Raw genomic sequence first — 20694 nt, forward strand, 5'->3', positions numbered from 1 at the left:
GGAGCAAATATTAATGCGAGTGTGAAACATGACTTATTGTCATGTGGAGGAAGTGCGGATGCTTGTTTGACTATTGAGTAAATCAGGCTTACATGCCCTGCAGTAAGAGTCCTGTCACACATGCAGGGTTTTTTTATGCAGTTTTTGAAGCCTACAGTAAAAAAAAAAAAAAAAAGTGCCATCAGTCCTTTAGGCTTTATTCACACAAGAGAGAAAAATTGCTGTCACGTGATTGTTTTCAAGACCTTATGTGGCAGATTTATTAACCTATTGTAGGGAATCGCTCAGGTAGATGCTCGGTAGCAGTGCAGGATACAGGGACACAGACACTGGATTGCACACAAGTTCAGGCTTTATTTACTTGCAGTGAATTAATTGCCTTTGCAAAGGCACTAATAACCAAAACAACCTAGTTCTCGGCTGAGAACTAAACTAAACACAAATAAACTTTTCCCTGTCTATACAGGAGACTGGCTACCAGACTTCCACCTTGGCAACAACAACAGGTGGCACAGTACCTGCTCTGTAGGTTTGGTCTGGACAGGTCAGCTCTGTCAGTGTGGTGCCACACTCCTAGTCCTCACACACAGACTAATATCAGGCCTTGATTAGTCAGCTGACCTCCCTGGTGTGGGCCTTTACCAAACACCCTTTAGGTGCCTGGCTGGGACATACCTGTCTTACCAGACCACACCCTTCACTATCTATAAGAACTGGTTTCTCAGAGCATATCTCTTTCTCAATTTTTCTAAACACAGCATGCTCTGGGTATGGCAGATTTTTTTTCACACATTTTTCTATTAATTTTATTATTAAAAAAAAAAAAAAAGTCCAAAAAAATGCAGGAGGAATGCAGTGTGAATAAAAAAATTCAAGCAATACAGGTGTTTTTATGGGGAGGGGGGCCAACAGATATCGATATACTTTTAACCCCATACTGCTAGTGACATTTTAATTTTCGAGGTGTGTTTTTTTTGTTTGTTTGTTTGTTAAATGTAGGGATAGGGATCACAATGTACTTCTTTTTTCCCTATCAGTATGTCTTTATAGGATGGGAGGAAATACACGCAAACATGGGGAGAACATACAAACTCCTTGCAGATGATGTTCTTGGTGGGATTCGAACCCAGGACTTTAAGCCTGTAGTATTAACCACTGAGCCACCGTGTTGCCCCGAGTTTTTGACTCCTTGCCTTCCAAGCACCATAGCTTTTTAATTTTTCTGCTGTCAGAGCCATATCAGGGCTTAATGCTTGTGGGACATATTATTCCCCATAATGCTACCTTTTATTATTCTGTACAATGTACTGAGAAGCTGGAAAAATAAGTTAGAATTGGATGAAATTGGAGAAAAAGTGAAATTGTGCAGCTTTCTTACGGGCTTCGTTTTAACTGCATTCACTCTGCAGCCACTATGACATATCATCTGTATTCTATGTTTCGGTATGATTCCACCAATACCTAATGTATATGTTTTAAATACATTTTAACCCCTTAAAGGGGTTGTCCCACGTCGCATACTTACCCGTCTTCGTTCCTCTAAAATCTTCTGTCTTCCGGCTTTGTTTCGTCATTGGTGGGCGGGGTCACATATGCAAAGCCAAGCGGCGAGATGCCGCCGGCCCTGCGTGCGCACTCATACACCAGTCTACACTTCACAATGCGAATACAGACCCGACACCCTGTGGGTCTGTATTAGCATTGTGAAGGCTAGACTGGTGTATGAGCTTGCACGCAGGGCCGGCGACATCTCGCCGCTTGGCTTTGCATATGTGACCCCGGAGCGGAACAGCATCGCTTCTGCCGCTGCTTGCTTCATGCAGGGCAGAAGCATAGCGATGTGCCTGTGCTGGCGTCTAACAGTCCCCAGCATCCGCCTATTACAGCGGATGTCAGGGAGTTAGATGCCGGCACAGGTGAAGCCAGCAACATCTCTATGCGCCTGCCCTGCATGAAGCCAGCAGCGGCAGGAGCGATGCTGTTATTCTGCTCCTCCACCCCCCCCACCCCCGGAATAGTAGCATCGCTTCTGCCGCTGCTGGCTTCATGCAGGGCAGGCACATAGCGATGTTGCTGGCTTCACCTGTCCCCCAAAGGGTAAACTACCTCCCCCCCCCCCCTCCAGGCTCGCTCCCGTGTACTTAGCCCCTCCTCCCTCCTCCCTGAGAGCAGGCAGACACATCACTTGACTCAGGAGCAGATAGGTCAGGGCTGTGGCCACAAAAAAATGAATAAACTAAGATAGTGGCCAAACAAAGCAGTTTTGCTGAAGCATTGTATTTAGGAAAAGTCTTACATTCACATTAATAAGCAGTATAGATAGGATCCTTGTGACGGGACAACCCCTTTAACAAAAAATGTAAAACTTAAAGTGGCCACAGTCTGACACCCGTAACTTTTTATGTTTTATGTATAGGTTTTCTTTTTTTTTTTTGCAGGGGTCAGGTGTACTTTTTAGTGATAGCATTATGGGGAATGTCTATTGGTTTGATCACTTTTTATTAAAATTTTTATCAAAAGCAAAACTTTTGATATTTTTTTTTCCCCACTATGGCATTCATTGTACAGGAAAAATATTTTTCTAGGTTTCTAGGCTGGGCATTTTTGGATACATGGATACCTACTGTGTCTGTGTTTCACAGTATTTAAGTAGTTTTAGATGTGTTCTAGGGATAGAGGGATGATTTTTATTTTTAGGGTTTTTTTGTTGTTTTTTTTATTAGTTTTTTTCTTGCATTTATTAGTCCCCCTAGAGATGTTGAGCCAAAATGACGCCTCGGTCAGCAGCAACCGAAGTGCCAGGGCGACTAAAGACCGCAATTATGCCGATTTACCGACCGCAGAGACCCGGCAGCTGCTCAAATCCTGAGCAGAGCTATATTTAAATACCCAATGGCAGATGTCGGGAGTGGGTTAAAGGGACTCTATCATTCATAAAATGCATTTATAGCTAAACATATTCCTGAATAGCCTTTAAAAAAAACTATTCAGGTACTACCTCTACTACTGCAACGGACCCCACAGTTTCTTTTAAAAACGAAAAAGTTGTATATGTAAATCAGGCCCACAGAGCACCCTGGGCGTTCCCCAGGGCCTCCGAGCACCCCCCGCGACATACCTCTGAAAACTCCCCTCCACTGCTTGTGCTCTATATGTCCTTCTCCTGCAGACACCCTGTACCGCCCTGTCTTCTTCATTGTCTGTTCTGAGCGGTACTGCGCATGTCCGACACCCATTTTGGTGTAGTTCACTATAGAACTGAGCATACTGTTCAGTTCTATAGCGAACTACACCAAAATGGTGCTTGGACATGTGCAATACCGCTCAGCATTCTCGCTCCGGCTGTTGAAATCTCGAGCATGCGCAGTACCGCTCTGTTCTGAGCGATACTGCGCATGTCCGATCACCATTTTGGTGTAGTTTCCTATAGAACTGAGCATACTGAGCAGTATGCTCAGTTATATAGCGAACTACACCAAAATGGCTGTTGGACATGCGCAGTACCGCTCAGAATGGAGCTCCGCCTTTGCCAGTTCCCTGAAAAAGGGGCATAGTGTCGGCGGGCAAGAGGTAGGGTCATCATCTTTTCCAGATTTACCATAATTTAAGCTAGAAATATGGCGTACGTGATGTGGGAAATGTAAGCCAGCTGTGATCTGTAGATGATCACTATTCGCATTTTAAAGGGTACCTGAGTTTTCATGAAGTATCTGCAGGGTTTTTGCTGTGCATTTTGTTTCATGACTGAGTCAGCCTTCATATATGGTGTTCTGTCAGTTTTTCTGCTGCTAATAATCACATTATGGCTACAGCACATTTTGCATTTGTCTCTGAGATTGTACTTACAATAAGGTGCAGTCTGCCCCCTCCCCCATCCATTTCTGATACTACTTATTTCTTTATATGTAATTCTGACAAGAGTAACTGTACAATAGCAAACAAACAGCTGAGAGTGACTATAATATAGGAGATCCTGGGACTGTGGACTGCAAATGCATGCAGGCAAACGGCTGAAATACAGGGAAAAAATGAAGTCTGTGAATACATTCAGGAAAGCTGCTTGCTGTCTGTGAATAATATCCCATCTGTAATCACACAAGCAGCCAAACGTACATTCAAGTTCATAGACTTTTTGTTCTTACATTCTAAGCTGTGAGATTTACAGAATGTTCAGTCTTTTGCACAGAGCAAGCACTATGCACAAGACCGCATGTATGTATGTATAGGCTGTGAGGAGAATCAACCCCTCCCATCTCCATTCACTATGAGAAAACTAAACAGAACCTCCCCCTCAATGCATTGTGAAGCCGTCTTGCTTATCTAATGTATCTCTGGTTAGATCTTGGTTAACAACAAGGAGTGAACATCAAATTAACTAGGATGGAGACACCTAGTGGCAGAAACTTTAGAAGTTTTCCAGACAGAAAGTAGCTGCATTACATTTTGGTATAGATCATGCTCTATGTAATAATACTAACGCTAGGTTCACACCTGCGTTCAGCTGTCTGTTCTGTGGTTTCCGTCTTCTGCATGCCAGAAGACGGAAACCACAGACCGGGTCTGGCTGTGAGCGGCGGTGAGTGTTTTATGCTCTCTGCCGCGAAACCAGGTTTTTTAATCTGGACACAGAGTACTGCATGTCCGACTCTGTGTCCGGATTATAAAACCCGGTTTCGCGGCAGAGAGCATAAAACACTCACCGCCGCTCACGGCCAGACAGCTTTCTCACCCATTCAAATGAATGGGTGAGAGAGACTCCTGCAGGTTTCCGTATCCTGCTCTGTTTTATGCAGGAAACGGAAACCTGAAGTACGGAGTGCCGGGCGCAGATGTGAACGAGCCCTGAGTTGTCTAAAAAGATAGTGACTATTTAACCCCTTCCTTTCTACAATCAGCGGAGCAGTAAGAATAAGGGGAAGCAAGAATACACGTTAGCCACGTTAGTAACAAACTTTAGATTGGTCTTTTCTATAAAGCTTTATTCCCACAACCACAATTTACATACATATGCCATCCAGGTTTTTCACAGACAAAATATGTCAATTTATGTATTTACTCAAACTTTTTTTTTTATCGTTTGGTTGTTTCTGAAAAGCATAGCAAATGCAAATGCAAAAAAAAAAAAAAGGTCCTTTTTTCATAAACCTGGAAAGCAAAGCAACCAGCAGCCACAGACAACACATGGCACGGAGTGAGAGACACTGAGAAAACAATTGTGGTATACACTATTTTTTTTTTCTCTTTTCGCTACCCAAGTTCAAGTCTGTGATTCATCTCTAGATGAAAAATAAAGAGGAAAGCATCTGCTTTATCTGCCAAAAAATGCATGGCTCGCATATCTGACATGGATCAGCGGAAATACTTGAGGATGTATAACATAGTTTGTTTTTTTTTTTGTTTTTTTTTTTTTAGTCCTGCACACTGGTTGCTTAGACTATAATTGATCACTTGCCATTGATTGGTTTATTAGCCTGGTATTCTATGTGTATTTACGTTACATATTGCATAGCCAATGTTTTGTCTACTGTACATTTTTGTGGATACATTCAGTGGTCATGTTGCTAAGTTTAGTTTTGGATATGTGACACGGTCTATTTTTTGGGGGTGACATTTCTGCCTTCAGAAATAACATGCATTATAAAGGGCACTTGGAACGTCTCCCTCAGTTATGTAGTCAGTGCATTTAGTGGGTAGAGCCGTCCATCGGTTGTTCTTATTCACTGTTTCTAAGCATTGAGAGTAGGTATATGTATTAGATGAATGTCTGCCAAACACCATGTTGGTGTATGGCTGTTTCCCAACTCTCCACCCATTGCAAATTGAACAGGCGAGTAAAGAATAAAGTAAATAAATTGGACATGCTAGATTTTGTTATGCCCAGTCCTTGTTCACACAGACAGTAGCTTATGGTTTCAGCGCTTTAAAAACATGCTTGTGTATGGGGATGACCAGGGAAAATGGTAGGAATAGCTGTTAGCCAAAATCTCTATTTTTAATAGTGACACACCAAATGAGCTGAATACCGATATCTCCAACTTGTGCATCCAGCTTGTACCCTTCATAAATTCACCATGGTGCCTACCCTTTCAGCGCTGGAAAAAAAAGCCTCCCATTGAATTCTACTGTTAGCAGAAAAAGGAAGCCATTGAAGTCAATGGGAGGCTTTTTTTTCAGCGCTGAAATTCCACACCAAATTCCTCACCATTTTCTGCTGTGTGAATGGACCCTTAAAGTGGTTGTCCGAGACCATGATAGTGATGACCTATCTGCATTATATAGAAAATAAGTCCCTTTAACTGCCTTGTTGTGTTAGATCAGGGGTGGGCAATTAATTTTCCCATGGGGCCACATGAGAAATTGTAACGATTCTAGAGGGCCATGCGCGTTGTGGCAAATTTAGCTCCACCCACTTGTCCGCTGACTCTGCCCATTCTCAATCATTTTTCCATGTGCCCCACAAAGTAAAATCCTCCTACAGTCACCCTAACATTATACCCCCCCCCACACACACACATTATAACGTTTCCCTCCAAATGTCCCACAGTATTAAGTCCCTCTCCTTGTGCCCCAGTTTAAACCAGCAGAAACTAGAGGGGACATTAAACTGGGGGCAACTAGAGGCAGACATGTCCCTCTCCAGCTACCCCCATGGCTTAATATCCTCCTCCAGCTGCCCCAGTTTAATGTCACCCTCCATCTGCCCCCTAGTTTAATGTCCCCCCTCCATGTGCATTCAGTTTAACTGCCCCCCCCTACATCTGCCCCTAGTTCCCCCCTCTTGCTCACAAATGCTGTCTCTTCTCTCTTCTTTATCATCCAGCAGCCCCCATTAGCGGCAGCTTGCAGCAAGCGCACAGTCCCGTGTGGCTCCGCCCACTAACGAGTCATAGCCTATCCTGGTGATAGGCTGTGATGACATCATCACAGGTCCTTGAAAAACCTTCCACTAGCTATGCGGGCCGGACAGAAGCAGTCAGAGGGCCGGATGTGGCCCCCGGGCCGCACATTGCCCAGGTCTGTGTTAGATCATTGAGGTACCTTGTATGGTCACACAATGTTTCTATGGTCTAGAAAGGCAAATTTGGCTATTTATGTGACGATATCTTCAGAACGAGTTGATTATTGAACAAAGTAAAAGGCTTGGCATTCACCAATGATAGTTTGTCACCCTGTTTTCTAAAATAATTTAAAAAAAAAAGTTAAACAAATGATAATAGTTAAAGGTGTATTCCAGGCTACATAATTGATGACCTATCCTTAGGATTGGTCATAAATTAAAGCTCATCAGCGTTCGCCACCTGATCCGATTACCAGTTTGAAGATGTGAGTACTGCGCCGCTCTCCGTACTCACCAAGCACAGCGCCATCCATTTAATCCCTGTAATAAAAACCTGACAACAGACAGCAATTCAAGGAGATTATGTACAGTGCAAGTGATCTTTAAAGGGGTTGCGCAGAATTGAAAAACATGGCAGCTTTCTTCTATTCAGAAAGTGACTTTAGGTCACGTGGTCTCAGGGTAATACTACAACTCAGTTCCATTAAAATGAATAAGGCTGAGCTGCAGCATGGCCATGTGACCACCGGATGTGATATCCCTTCCTTAAACAAAGAAGTAGGCCATATTTTATACCCGAGTACACCTCCTGTAACTAGATTCTACCACCTTTCCCAAGCATTTCCAACTTTGCCACAACATTACAGTCATAGACAACCTGCTTTTGTTATGTATGCCACTTTTGTAGACTTGGAGTAAAAGTTTTATACAAATGACACCCTGGAAGTGAATTTTAGGCTCCCTGGAGAACTTCTCTAGCATCTCAGAACCCTACCAGCTTCTGCCTGCACTATCCTGGGGAGTGAAAGTTGACCTTTCCAATGTTCTATCATCCATCCTATATGAGCAGCAAGAGCATTGCTCCCCGAACTGAAGGCCCGCCCCCAGTGCACCAATCACCCCATTTGTATAAGACATCAAAGTTGTTTTTCTCCAAATTTACAAAAGTAAAAACATACATTTGTTATGTAAGCCATTGTTCTGTAGTGCAATGGTAGCAGCTGAATGTGCTTGGGGGAGGTGGTAGGAATCCTGTCACATTAAACATGCAGTATGAAGTCTTGTAGACAGTTGTAACCTAAGACTGAAAGCCATTTCACATGTACAGTCATAGACCAAAGGCTATCAGTCTCTGGTTAGGACCACCCACTGGATTCCTAAGGATGGAAAGAACATAGAATTCAATTATTAAGTTACAAATTATATTGAATCTTGAATAGCAGAGGACTTCATTCAGCTGCTGACACACACAGTTTATTGGTCAGGGTTTTGAGGCCGTAATCGCCTGAAAACCCTGACCAACGAGACGACTCAGGAGCTGTTTCGGGGAGCCATATTTTTACTGCGGATTTCACCCCCGCATTTGGGGCAGACTTCTGAAATCGCAGCAGGACGAGTAAAAAAGAAGTGTCCTGCTCCATCTTGCCATGGATTCCACGTCTCAAGACTCCTTGCTGATTCATTTGGGCCTAATCAGCAGCGAGAAGCCACAACGGAATGTCAATGCACCGCAAAAGCATCTCGTCACGGCTAGACCACAGGAGGAAAATGAAAGGGATTTCCTCTTCATTTTATGCCATGTGAAAATACCCTTATTGTGACTATGTTGTGTGCAACCACCTGCCGGTTACCAACCCTGCTGAGAACATCTGTAGGGTTTGCTATGTACGCATCTTAAAGGGGTTTTCCCCGCTCACCAACTTGCAGGCTGTATTCTTGTGTGCTCTGTTCACTTCCTGGTTTTCTCAGTAAATTGAATCGCAGGGTTTGACTCGCTATCTCCCAGACAAATCCAGCTCTGCTATCTCTCTTCATAGCAGTACATGTTTGCAGTCAGTAATGAGGGATGGTTGTAAATAAATTAGCACAGTATGGGTTAGTTCATACGTGAATACCATGTGGTGTATTTTGGCCCGGAAAAAAAACGCTTCAGGAACTAGGAAAAAAAAAAAACGCTAGCAGTCTCCATAGACCAGCATTGTGAGGGGGCGGATTATGATGTGGATTCTGCGCCATAATCCGCCCCCTCTGTGCCCGTGTGAACGAGCCCATATCACTGGAAGATGCACAGTATGAAGCTGATGTAGCAGAGCTGGATTTGATGGTGATGAGAATCCCAAATTTACATGCTACATACAGGACCAAGAGTCAGCTTGCAATAAACTCAGTTTTAGGTCTGTTCTTACATACAGAGGTAACAGACTCCCTGTCTCAGCCCTTATCAGCAAAATTCAATTAGCTGAACACATCAGTGCACTGCTCCACAACCTCTCATTCAGGTATTGGATGTTCATCAAAGGTAGGAAAAGAGGGCATTATATCGCTATACCCTGGCACTCTGGTGTCAGTAGGGTTTATCTGGATGGCACTCAAGTGACTTCCAATCACTTAAGTAGGAGGAGGCTTTTGGGCATTATGTATGTGCCATAGTAATAGCCATGCTGGAGGGTGCGGAGCCTGGGAAGCTCTATCCTGGGCAAACTATATGAAGTTCATTATTTGATTCTCAGGTGTTGTCACTGTGTGTCAGTGTAGGAAACAACATATATGAGAACTCTGCACCTGGGGCGCTGCAATGTGCTGCCATTTCTGGTGGTGGATACACCCAGGGATGACATTGCAACTATGGTGGACTGTCTCTACACTGTGGTTAATCATAGTTGGGTGTAAGACCAGGAAGCCTGCATAAAATATATCCAGCGCTTTCAATGCCTTTCTGAATTGTGTTGTTTTTTTTGTTGATGTTTTTTAGATTAATATGGGAAATAACTAGAGATGAGCGAGTAGTATTCGATCAAGTAGGTATTCGGTCGAATACTATGGTATTCAAAATATTCGTACTCAATCGAATACTACTCATTATTCGCACTAAATATTCGATTCAGAACCAGCGTTGATTGGCTGAATGCTATACAGTGTATAGCATTTGGCAAATCAATGCTGGTTCTGCAGCAGGCTCGTCCTTGCTAGTCAGGAAAGCTGGCAGCCTTGCTCTTACAAGGGAGCTGACTTTTTCGCATAGGAATGATTAGACCAGCGTTGATTGGCTGAATGCTGTACACTGGCCAATCAACGCTGGTTTTGCCGGAGGCTCGTCTGTGAGGAGGCGGAGTCTAAGATCAGACTACAGCAGTCTCCATTGTGGTCCGATCTTAGACTCCGGCTCCTCACAGACGAGCCTCCGGCAGAACCAGCGTTGATTGGCTGAATGCTGTACACTGGCCAATCAACGCTGGTCAATGCATTCCTATGAGAAAAAAGTAAGCTCCCTCGTAACAGCAAGCTGCCAGCTCTCCCGACTAGCAAGGACGAGCCTGCTGCAGAACCAGCGTTGATTTGCCGCAGGCTCGTCTTTGCTAGTCGGGAGAGCTGGCAGCTTGCGGTTACGAGGGAGCTGACTTTTTATCAGCGCAACTGCAAGCGCTGCGCAGTTATAGCGCACGGACTCCATAGACTATAATGGGGTCCGTGCGCTTTAACTGCACAGCGCTCCTCTTAAACACTCTCCTCCTGCTACTCATGAACTTGGTGACTGTCCTTTAGTCGAACAGTGGTGTCCCCTGAAATGAGCATTTTTTTTCCCATAGACTATAATGGGATTCTATCGAGTAGTCGAATATTGAGGCTCTACTCAAAACGAATCTCGAATATTTCACTGTTCGCTCATTTCTACAAATAATCCAATAGTTTAAAAATCTAGATTTTTTTTTATTTTTTTTTTTTGGAAGCAAAATTACCAAGCCCTACCACAAACTATTTATACTAGTTTACTCAACTTCTGGTACTTTACAACATATTACTAGTAAATTATAAATTTGTACGAACTTAGTTATAACAAAAATCATACTAATTATATGTATGTAGAATTGTAACAAATAAAATGTTACCAAGAACTCTGCTTTGCAGCATTTATTAAAAGTGCTGTATCACTTCAATGGCTGCTGTGCTTGGACTTGTGCTAGGGTTATTCCAGGGCTATTTCAGCTGTACAAGGCATGTCCCCAATATCACAGCTATGCCGCGTCTCACCAGTAGGAGGGGCTTTTCCAGCAGCTGCTGCCTGCTTCATAGCTTCTGCTATAAATATCAATGAGCAATGACTGCCGCCACAGGCTATGTGTTCTGCCATTGAACTTGATAGGGTTTTAATCAAACTTGTAATTTCGGTCACCGTCTCACTAGGAATCTACTTCTTCTTCACCTTTTTTCAGCTCCACAGAAGGAAGAAGAATTTTACTGGTTAGTAGATTATGAGTGTCTTTCACCTGTATATAATCTTTGCATGCCATTTGATAATGTGGAAGCCTTTTTGCAGGGTGTTGCATATATGTATATGGTATATAGGCTTATTGCATTATGTTCCAATACCGGGAGTCACAATAAATGCACATGTATTTCAAAAGATTTGATATTCACTTTACAATTTTCCAAGCTGTGTAAAGTAATGGATGCATTGCAGCTTGTGGCTTGAATTCCTGCATGTTTTGCGGAGCAGTTTTTATTACAGTAACTACGGTAAATGCACGACGTAAGTGAATGAAATTCATGAATTTTTTATTTACATCTTGGGACGTAATAACTAATACTAAACCTTAACACGGCACACACCTTTTCAGGAATATGGCGCAGCTCTCCAGCTACGACTTAACTTTTCCCGCCAATATCACACAACGTTTTCTCTGACACTTTTCTGATGTTGTTTCCAATTCAGTTTCACCAGCTGTATTCATGTTGTTTCTTTCATTACGATTTTCCAGCATGCTTGTTTTTATATATTCTGCCATGTTCTAGCTTTTTGGGTTAAAGTGCTTTGGAGTATCTTACGTTTGTCCTAACTCTGTTCCTGATATAATGTATACTCAAGACAAAAAAATGTTAGCACGTGATGAATGCCCGGAAAAAAATTTTGAGTATTTTTGAGTGTACACCTGTGTATGAATAGCTAGACTCCATACTGTTTCTTCTACTGCACGGACATATACTCCAATGGACTCTTCACCTGTATGATAGGTGGAGAGTAAGGCTACATTCACACGACCAAGGCAAAAGAGTTGCGAAAAATGTCTTTCGTGCACCCGAGGGACAACCCATTTCACGAATCTCCAATAGATTTGAGTGTATGGAGGGAATCCATGAATACAGACAAAAATAGGGCTTGACCTTTGTTTTGATGTTCTGTAATAGTAGTCCCCATTTAATTTAATGCTGCCATTTAATGTCCGTTAAAAAAAAAGTCACATGGTCATTATTCACTATTGTATGAATATAGCGTACGGCCACCGGGAGTTTCTTTACATGCCCTATAAGCAATTGCTGAATGGAAAATGAGAGGCCAACGGCACCAGTCATACATATCCAGGCTCTCATTCTCTGTATGAGCGTTTTTTTTACTAGATCATTTTTTCAGCTAGCAATAAAAATAAGCGTCCTGCTCGTTCTTCAGGCAATTCCACCCAAACACTCCCATTGAAATGAATGTGAGGCGGAAAATACACCTTTTCCGTTGGTGTGAAATTGAGTTCAGAACTTGACTTTGAATTTGTGAAAATCTTCTCTCGGACTTTGAAATTTGGCTCTGCCCAATAAGGCAAAATGCAGTGGCACGCTGCTTCAAATTCAGAGTCAAAATCTGCTTCAAATTCAGTGTCAAAATCCACGTTTGTTTTTGATAAGCAGAAAAAAATCTGCTTCAAATTCCTGAAGCAAAAATCTTCAGCTTGACAAATTGAGCGTCAAATTCCTACGTGTAAATGCTCCCTAAGTGCTAGTTCACATGTAGTCAAAATCCGGGTCAAATAACCGAATTAACTGGGAGCCTGTCATTTCGCAAATACTGCTCGCGGAAAAAAGAAGCAGCCTACCCTATTATGAAACGGATTCCGCCGCGGAAACTGCCGCAATGTCTGCATCAAGACAATCCCTCGCCGCGACTGTCAAAAGCCACAACCACGGATTCTTCCCAAATAACTACATAGGAACTAAGGGTATATTTCCACAGGACCAAAATTCTACAGAATTTCTTCATGAAGCGTCAGTGCAGAGAACCTGCTGCATTTTATGGTTAAAAAGAAATTGGATAGTATTTTAAGAAAACCCACCCATGCACTGCAGAATAAAGCACAGAAGATGACCTGTCGTATAGATTTGACATCTTCAACATATTAACTACTAGCAGTTACCCGCGACTTCGTCTGCGGGTTGACGGTGGTGCTGAACCGCTTATATTTCTTGTCCCCCCCCATCTCTGCCTCCAGTTTCTTGTCCCCCCATCTCTGCCCCCACTTTCTTGTCCCCCCATCTCTGCCCCCAGTTTCTTGTCCCCCATCTCTGCCCCCAGTTTCTTGCCCCCCCACCTCTGACTCCTGCTTCTTGTCCCCCATCTCTGCCCCCAGTTTCTTGCCCCCCCACCTCTGACTCCAGTTACTTGTCCCCCATCTCTGCCCCCAGTTTCTTGTCCCCCCCCCATCTGTGCCCCCAGTTTCTTGTCGTCGTCCCCCTTCATCTGCCCTCAGTTTCTTGTCCCCTCCTTCATCTGCCCCCAGTTTCTTGTCCCCCCATCTCTGGCACCAGTTTCTTGTCCCCCCATCTCTGCCCCCAGTTTCTTGTCCCTCCATCTCTGCTCCCAGCTTCATGTCCCCCCCCCCCCCCCCTACATCGGCCCTAGTGTAGTTGGACTCTCCTTGCCACGCTCCCTCGCCGTTCTCTCCGCTCGCTCACTGCACATAGTTGTTGGGCGGCTGGCTGCGTGTGGCATATATGAGGCAGAGCGGGGACCGGCATCAGGTTGCTATGACAGCCAGAAGCCTTGCGCTGCCTCCCTGGCCTGTCAGTCTTTCGCTAATGCAGGTAGACTGCAATAGGGGCGCCGGTAATCTGCAGTGCATTGCAGAATACCGGCGCCTCTATTGCAGTCTACCTGCCATACGCAGCCAGCCGCCCGACACCTATGTGCAGTGAGAGAGCAGAGAGATAGGCAGGGGAGCGTGGCAAGGTGAGTCCAACTACACTGGGGCCGATGTAGGGGGAGGACTTGAAGCTGGGGAATGTGGTTGATCCCTGGGGACACTGACCTAGGGACACTTCCCCCCCCCCCCTCCCCGGGACACCCCCTCCCCAACCCCCTGTACCCACTGCACTGACCTGTTATGTGGTGTGTCTGGTGCAGCAGCCTCCTCCTTAGCCGTCCGCGAAGTGTGTAGGTGGGCTGGGATAGCTGCGGTGCCGGGACCATGTAGGCTGCCGCCATCTTGCTCACTGTGTCCCTGCTGAATCGGCACGCCCACCTTCAGCCCCCAACTTATGGTGCCGCAGCTCTGGTTCCAGAGCCCGCACACAGACTACCATGCACCAATAGGAGGTGCGTGGACAAGCGCTGGCGGAATGTCAGCTGCTACAGCCCAGCCGGAGGATTCTTTGGAGGGTCACGGTGGCGATTTGGGCTGAGTGACCCACATTTAAAGTAGCCTATTACCTTTTCCTGGGCAATGTGTTTGTGTGTGTGAAATTTCCCCAAAATCCATTCAGCCATTTGGCTGTGATTGAGGAACAAACATCCAAATACACAAACATCCAAACTCACAAACTTTCACCTTTATAATATTAGTAGTATATGCTGCAGATTTTCAAGTGCAAGTATCAGCCTTTGCAAGGGTGAAATCTGTGGAAAATCTGTAGCACTGCTGCAATAAAAAAAGCACCATTAGATTAGTGGGGTCCGAAACCCAGCTGATTGTGGGAATGCGAGTGCTTGGCCAAGCTGTGACGTCGCATTCACCAGTCATGTGGTTCATTCATAGATTGTAAGCCCTCTCAGTCAGGGCCCTCTACCCCACTGTGCCAGTCAGTCATTGTTAGTATTATATCTACCTGTATATTCTGTGTATTGTATGTAACCCCCAAATGTAAAGCACCATGGAATTAATGGTGCTATATAAATAAACAATAAGAAATACTAAAAATCTGTAGCTCAGTCCCAGTCAAGTGAATGACATTAATGTTCTGCATTTACATGGGTAAATGTGATGGGAGTCACTCCACCGACCGATCTGATATTGATGACCCATCCTGAGGATAGGTCATGGATATAAAAATATGAGAAAATTACTTTAAATGGAGTCTGTCAGTAGGAAAAGCGGTATAAGACTAATGACATTACCTTGGAAAGTGTAGAAGACGCCTTTATGCCTTTTTTTATCAGCATTGCAGCTTTCATGAAAATCAGAATCCTTTTCTTCTTCTACAGCTGAATAGGGCTTTAGAGACATGTTCCTCTCATGCTAGGGGCTTCACTCTGTACTATAGGTAACCAGCTGAAATGCAGGATTCACTATACTTGTATTGTACTTCGCAAGAGGATTACCAGCAATGATTTCACCATGGCTAGTCAGCTGCAGAGGAATAAATACAGTACTTTGTCAGAGTTTTTCCATTTTGCAAGCCTGGTCTGTAATGGCAGTACCTTATAGGGTGGCTTCTACACTTTTCAAAGATACTTTTCAAAGATGTCTTTCTTATTCTGCTTTGCAGCTCCATTGTCCTGACAATTAGTGTTTTATTCTTCTACAAGTTAGCTGAACCGAGCTTTAGGGGCCTTTCTTCTCTTGCCAGGGCTTTACTCTCTCCCGCCCATATCTCCTAACCAGCTCCACCTTCATTCCACCAGTGTCATCCTTCCACTTTGTCACACTTTGCCTGCAGTTAGGGACAATTGTCTATTGCAGAGAGTGAAGCCGCAGCAGGAGACAAAACTCTCCTAAAGTCCTTTTACATAATAATAAAATCCTGATTTCCGTGAAAATGGAGCCGCAAGGAATAATAAGAAAGGCGTCTTTGGAAAGTGCAGAAGCCGCCCAACAAGGTAATGCCATTACTATATTGTTTTTTTCTACAGACTGACTCCCTGTGTTTTGCCATTATCCACCATAGTGTTGTCTCCAAGATAACCTATTAGATGATCGCTTTTTAATTCTTCCCATCATCACTGAGGTCCTATACCTGCTTCTGCTGTATTTTTCAGGTCACAGGGTAATAATAAGTTAGGAGGACATGTTCAAACAGGGTAAAATGGGGGACCCCTGTCCTGGCAATAGTGGGGGTCATACAATCCAAGGCATCGTTGATAACTTGTTATAAAATAATTCTGGTGTCGTGAACCTAATATCATGGCAGTAATAGGGCATTCATAGAGTTACATGGGGCATTTACTGTACTAGCAGGACCCCCACCGATGTAGAGAATGGAGGGGCCGGGCTGCAGTTTCTCATGTAGTAAGAGCCAAGGTCACAGCACTGAACTAATGCTTCGTTCTCAGGGTCACGGGGGTTCTGGCAGTGTCTGGGATGAAGAAACCCCTTTAATAGTAGTGTTGTCAGACATTTATCTTGTTAGCTTTGCATTGTAAGACAAATGAAGAGGTTAAATTCAAGAGGATTGGCCCCAATAATATTTGAGACGTCATTTTGATCTTTCCAGTTCTTTCACTGTGAATGATTTGTGTCGGGTCTTGTGTGTGGCCGCCTTTTCTGCTGTACCTGACCAGATTACTGAGCACGGCTTTCTTTGTCTATGCTGCCAGCCATGAACCTTCCTGAACAGCAGCGTCTGTTCTCTACCCGAGCATGTTCTGTGAAGTCTGTGTCTAGCTTCCAGTCTCGCAGTTGTCATGAAAGCTGTCATCAGTAGAATGGTAACATAAATGGCATTACGCTGGAAAATCGCTCAGGACAAGGGATTTTATATCTAATGGAGATCATATCTGGATTCTGAACATCTGTGCTTTTATTATCAGACAGCGCGGAAGAACAAGTCTTCACCACTGAAAACCCCAGTGAGACAAAAACCGGTAAGTCTATAGATTTTTTTTGCTAATAAACCTGTTTCTATGTTGGGGACGTCCCTCTCACCGGCCACAGATAAACATTTGCAGCTGTCGCTCATCCCAGACATGGTCTCCTCCTACCCATACGTTGTTTGGAACAAAGCTCGAAATAATGGTCATGTGACCATAAAGGATGTGGATTACATGCTACAATTGGAGCAATCAATACATGGCAACCATGAAAAATCAGAACAAGATCAGTCTACAGCGGTCTTTATTATATCACAATCCCTTATGGTTACCTCCGTATTGACAAGCAGAAGCTAAAATATCAGAACTGTGGTCAGATCAGGCAGCAGCTGATATATAATATACATAGCCCACACTAAATTGGTGTCCCCCTATAAACCTGAAGGGTGCATGGCCTTTTATAACTATGCTAATTACAAAAAATAAATCTATTTTATAGATATTCTTGATTAAAAAATACTTTACAGTTTTGTGTGTAGCGTCTATACACAGCGGTCTGTCTGCTTTTGGCAAACCTATGGGCAGTAGCAGTATGGGTGGATGGTGGGCATGAATCTAGGGTAGTGGTATCCGTACACTTATCCATACACTTATATCAACTATTCCTCCCGACTACACCATACACATGCATACAGTTTAGCCAAGTGTGCATGTGTTTTTAATGGGGAGAGGAAAGGTATCTAGCCGAGGCTTATCTACACAGAGACCCAAAGGATTTGCCATTGACATTTAAAAGGTCGATCCTGTGACATCCCCTAACATTAGGTAAATGTCCGGTTTAGACAGCATTTCTGTTTGCGTATGGAGGTCTTAGGGTCAGTTCACACGTGAAAACCGCCTAGCTTATTTGTGCGAGGTAAAAAACCTCGAGGAGTTTTTTTCACGCTGTTTTTTGCATTCCACGCGGTTTTTGACGAGGTTTTTGACGCGGTTTTCGCTAGCGGTTTTCGCTAGGGTTTTTTTTTCCTATATGTGCTATAGAAACTGCAGGCGAAAACCGCGCCTCCCATTCACTTCTATGCAATTCTTCAGGCGTTTTCCGCCTGAAGAAAGGTCATGTCGCTTCTTCAGGCGGAAAACACTAGGAGGAAAAAAAAAGCTAGTGGTCTACATAGACCACCATGTTAAAGGAGAGGTTTTTGAAGCGAATTCCGCTGTCAAAAACCTCCCCTTTGCCCACGTGTGAACTAGCCCTAAAGACTACACACGGATTTGGCCGTAGTCTGTAACTACAGAGACACTCAGATCTGTACTGAATGGGCTGTCAGAAGGCCAAATCATCAACTCCAACACCTTCATAGTAAAGTACACAGTCCAGTCATATTAATGTGGCCAGCGCCTACTTTTGACGTCAATGTTAAATGACCAATCGCAGAAGGCACGTGTCATCAGCCATCTGGGTGCACTCATCATTGTGGAAGGCACGATGGATCAGCACAAGTATGCATCTATCCTTGCAGACCATGTTCATCCCTACATGCGAATTGTTTTTCCTCAGGATGATGGCATCTACCAGCAGGACAATGCGATGTGTCATAAAGCTCGCAGTGTACGTGCGTGGTTCGAGGAGAACCAGGATGAGTTTACCGTACTCCCTTGGCCAGCAAATTCCCCGGACTTGAACCCAATTGAGAATCTGTGGGACCACCTTGATCGGGTTGTTCGTGCCATGGATGCTCAACCGCATAACCTAGCGCAGCTGGCCACGGCACTGGAGTCGGCATGGCTCAACATCCCAGTGACATCATCACAGCATCCCCTCTCTTCCTGCATTTCTCGCAGCGGTCCGCTCTGCCAAAGGTGGTTATTCTGGATTTTGACAGGTGGTCACATTAATGGGACTGGACTGTGTATAACAATCTATACATTGAATTACCCCCACATTTAAAATTTTATAATATAATTAAAAATAATCCTATTCTTTTGAGGACAGAGTTGTAACTTTTTTCAGAGTCTGTACCAAAATTGGTCCCAACTCCAACTCCACAGCCCTGACACTGAAGACAAACAGTGATTGGACATGTTGGATTTCAACATGTCTGATTTTCTTTTTCCCTCAAATACATTCCCCTCCTGTTATGGCTGTAAACTTGCATTCCCAGCCAGTACAGGTCACTTCAGCCACCTTTTTCTTGGATTTGCTAACAATGTGATGACAGGCGCTTGTCTGAGGTCAGTTGTCAAGGTAAACACTGGGGCACTATTTCATTATTGTGTTACAAATGTTTGAAGATTTCTATCTGTTATATTTATATCGTTTACAATCTTCATTATTCTATCATGTTAATGGGCAAATTTTGCAATGATAGTTGTTTTACACTGCAGTGATGAGTGAGGAGCAGATAACCATGCCTGTGTACTGCCATGTATTATAACCCCATATTCTGGTCGCTGTCTACTAGTCCTCGTGCACACAGTGATTTGTATCTGTTTATTTGGCCCTTACAAGCTGGGTGCTATGACTAAAGGATTATGTTTGGCTGACTCTGCATAGAAAGTAACCTGTAATGACATTTTGACTTGTCATTCTGAGGGATAGTGTGACTTACAAAACACCGCAGGACTCTCCGCTCTGCCTCACTCTGCAGGCTGCTTGGAAAGAGTCAGGCTGTCAGTCGCTGCCTTCATGCAAGAAATTGTGTTGCTTTCCAGATAAGAAAATGTTGCATGGATCTAAGCATCATGAAGCCCAGAGTCTGGGAGTTGGCAAAGCGATTGCTGTGCTTACATCAGGAGGAGACGCTCAAGGTAATTCTTCTTATTTCTATTATTTTGCCATCATGCGTAACGTTATGATTATTCAACATCTTGGCTTCAAGTCACAGTTCGATGATATATGTTCTCCGTAGTATAGTATACCCCTCCTTTATGTATATGAATGGTGCTGACATCTTTAGTAATAGGGTTTACCCATAGCATTGTATGCCATGTCCTTGGCCTTTTCACACCACCAGTCTACGGGTACTGCTACACAGCTCCATTCAATTGAATATGTGGGGAAGGGGGGGGGGGGGCGGTCGCACAGTCAGATTTCCTCTTATCAGATGGTATACCTTATGTAAATGTATCATCCTTTGACTGCCATTATTTCTGAATGATACTGAAATTGGTAGAAAAAATGCTAATATTGCTTAATACCATTGACTCTAGGATACATCTGTATACACAAAGTAATCATGTGCAATGTGAAGGAGATTCCCAATATATAAGATATGTGATGTGATATAACAATCTGGCCAGAGAAACCAAAGTATTTGTGATGAGATGTCACAGTAAGCCGTATGATGACAAATAGGATATTGCAGACTGATAGAAATCTAAGAATAATGAGTATTTACTACAGATTTACACATAGAATATTATTTCTCCCTGATGAGTAAAGACTCGCGTTTATTAGAAAAAGATTTCAGACCTGCTGACCTTTATTATCCTGTAGATTCCTTGTGAGAATAGGAGGAATAAAGGAACTATGTTATATATAATGTAATAACTTGATACTAGTGATACTACTACTGATACCACTGATACTATATTAGTGATACTAGTGATACTATGCTACTGACACTAGAGATACTATATTAGTGATACTATGCTACTGACACTAGTGATACTATTATTGATACTAGTGATACTGTATTAGTGATACTATGCTATTAAGGGCTCGTTCACATCTGCGCCCAGGTGTCCGTTCTGCAGGTTTCCGTTTCCTGCATAAAACAGAGGCAGGAGACGGAAACCTGCAGGAGTCTTTCTCACCCATTCATTTGAATGGGTGAGAAAGCTGTCCGGC

General features: G+C 43.7%; 1 protein-coding gene across 1 annotated transcript in view; it reads left to right on the top strand.

Annotated features, from left to right (window-relative positions):
• Nucleotides 1–11174: 11174 nt before the first annotated feature.
• PFKM (phosphofructokinase, muscle) overlaps nucleotides 11175–20694 on the top strand; it is a 50854-nt gene continuing 41334 nt past the window's right edge. Inside the window, exons 1-3 of the mRNA XM_075265884.1 lie at nucleotides 11175–11296; nucleotides 16845–16898; nucleotides 19557–19652. Of these exons, the coding sequence (XP_075121985.1) occupies nucleotides 19565–19652 (88 nt within the window). The 5' untranslated portion in view covers nucleotides 11175–11296; nucleotides 16845–16898; nucleotides 19557–19564. The remainder of the gene's footprint in view (nucleotides 11297–16844; nucleotides 16899–19556; nucleotides 19653–20694) is intronic.

Source organism: Leptodactylus fuscus, chromosome 2 (assembly GCF_031893055.1).
Source record: "Leptodactylus fuscus isolate aLepFus1 chromosome 2, aLepFus1.hap2, whole genome shotgun sequence".
Lineage (NCBI taxonomy): Eukaryota > Metazoa > Chordata > Amphibia > Anura > Leptodactylidae > Leptodactylus > Leptodactylus fuscus.